The sequence below is a fragment of the Dipodomys ordii genome, unplaced genomic scaffold (genome assembly GCF_000151885.1).
Source record: "Dipodomys ordii isolate 6190 unplaced genomic scaffold, Dord_2.0 Scaffold19, whole genome shotgun sequence".
Classification (NCBI taxonomy): Eukaryota; Metazoa; Chordata; class Mammalia; order Rodentia; family Heteromyidae; genus Dipodomys; species Dipodomys ordii.
This window is the reverse complement of record NW_012267235.1, coordinates 5,691,053-5,691,994: the sequence shown is the minus strand read 5'-3', so window position 1 is coordinate 5,691,994 and position 942 is coordinate 5,691,053. Positions and strand designations below refer to the sequence as shown.

Genomic DNA, 942 nt, shown 5'->3' with positions numbered 1-942 from the left:
ACCGGCTCAGCGTCCGTAGCCGGACGTCGATGCCGTGGGCCTGTGAGCACACTTGGAGACCCCGGGAGGGAGATGAGGGGACTTGGCCTCCAGCGGGTTTAACCCTGTCCCGCGTCGGGTCTATCTCGCCGAAGATCGCCGCTCCTGAGAGGGTACTTGGATTCAGGTTCCCGACCCTCCAAGGAACACACTGCCCGACCCAACAGACTTGATTCCCTTGTGTAATCGTTGAGAACCGCGTCCTCTCTCCAGAAAGTTCTCCTTGGAGTTTCTGTCTTAGGTGGTGGTGGTTGGTGGTGGTGTTTGTTTTTCCTAATGCAGTTTATCATTGTGTAAAGTTGCCGACAACCCGGGTGTGAGGAAGAGTGGATCTTCAGAGCCAAGTGAAGAGTTACTCTGGGATCTAAGCAATCTGTAGCTCGAACTTCGTGCTCCTCCTTCCACCCCTGGTTTTGGCATTTGTGTACACTGTGATAGATGAGTCAATCTATTGAGTATCAGCGGAGAAGAAAAATCAGGAGCATTTTTATTATTTGTAAATAACTGTGTGGTGTATGTGTGTGTGTGTCCTAGGGTTTAAACTCTAGGCACTGCCTCTGAGCTTTTTCTTTTTTCTGCTCAAGGCTAGTGCTCTGCCACAGCTCCACACTCCAGGATTACAGGTGTGAGCCACTGACACCTGGCTGGTATGATGATTTCTTTTCTTTTTTTTTTTTTTGTCGGTCGTGGGGCCTGAACTCTGGGCCTGGGCGCTGTCCCTCAGCTCTTCAGCTCAAGGCTTGGGCCCTACCACTTGAGCCACAGCGCCGCTTCTGGCTTTTTTCTGCTTATTTGGTGCTGAGGAATTGATCCTAGGGCCTCATGCATGTGAGGCAAGCACTTTACCACTGAGCCAACTTCCCAGCCCTATGATGATTTTTTTTAAGGCCTTTGGTACAGTTT

At 50.6% G+C, this 942-nt stretch overlaps 1 protein-coding gene across 1 annotated transcript in view; it reads right to left on the bottom strand.

Annotated features, from left to right (window-relative positions):
* The window catches only part of Cfap52 (cilia and flagella associated protein 52), a 39,542-nt gene extending 39,213 nt beyond the window's left edge, over nt 1-329 (bottom strand). Inside the window, exon 1 of the mRNA XM_013013100.1 lies at nt 104-329. Within this exon, the coding sequence (XP_012868554.1) occupies nt 104-329 (226 nt within the window). The remainder of the gene's footprint in view (nt 1-103) is intronic.
* Between the last annotated feature and the right edge of the window lie 613 nt (nt 330-942).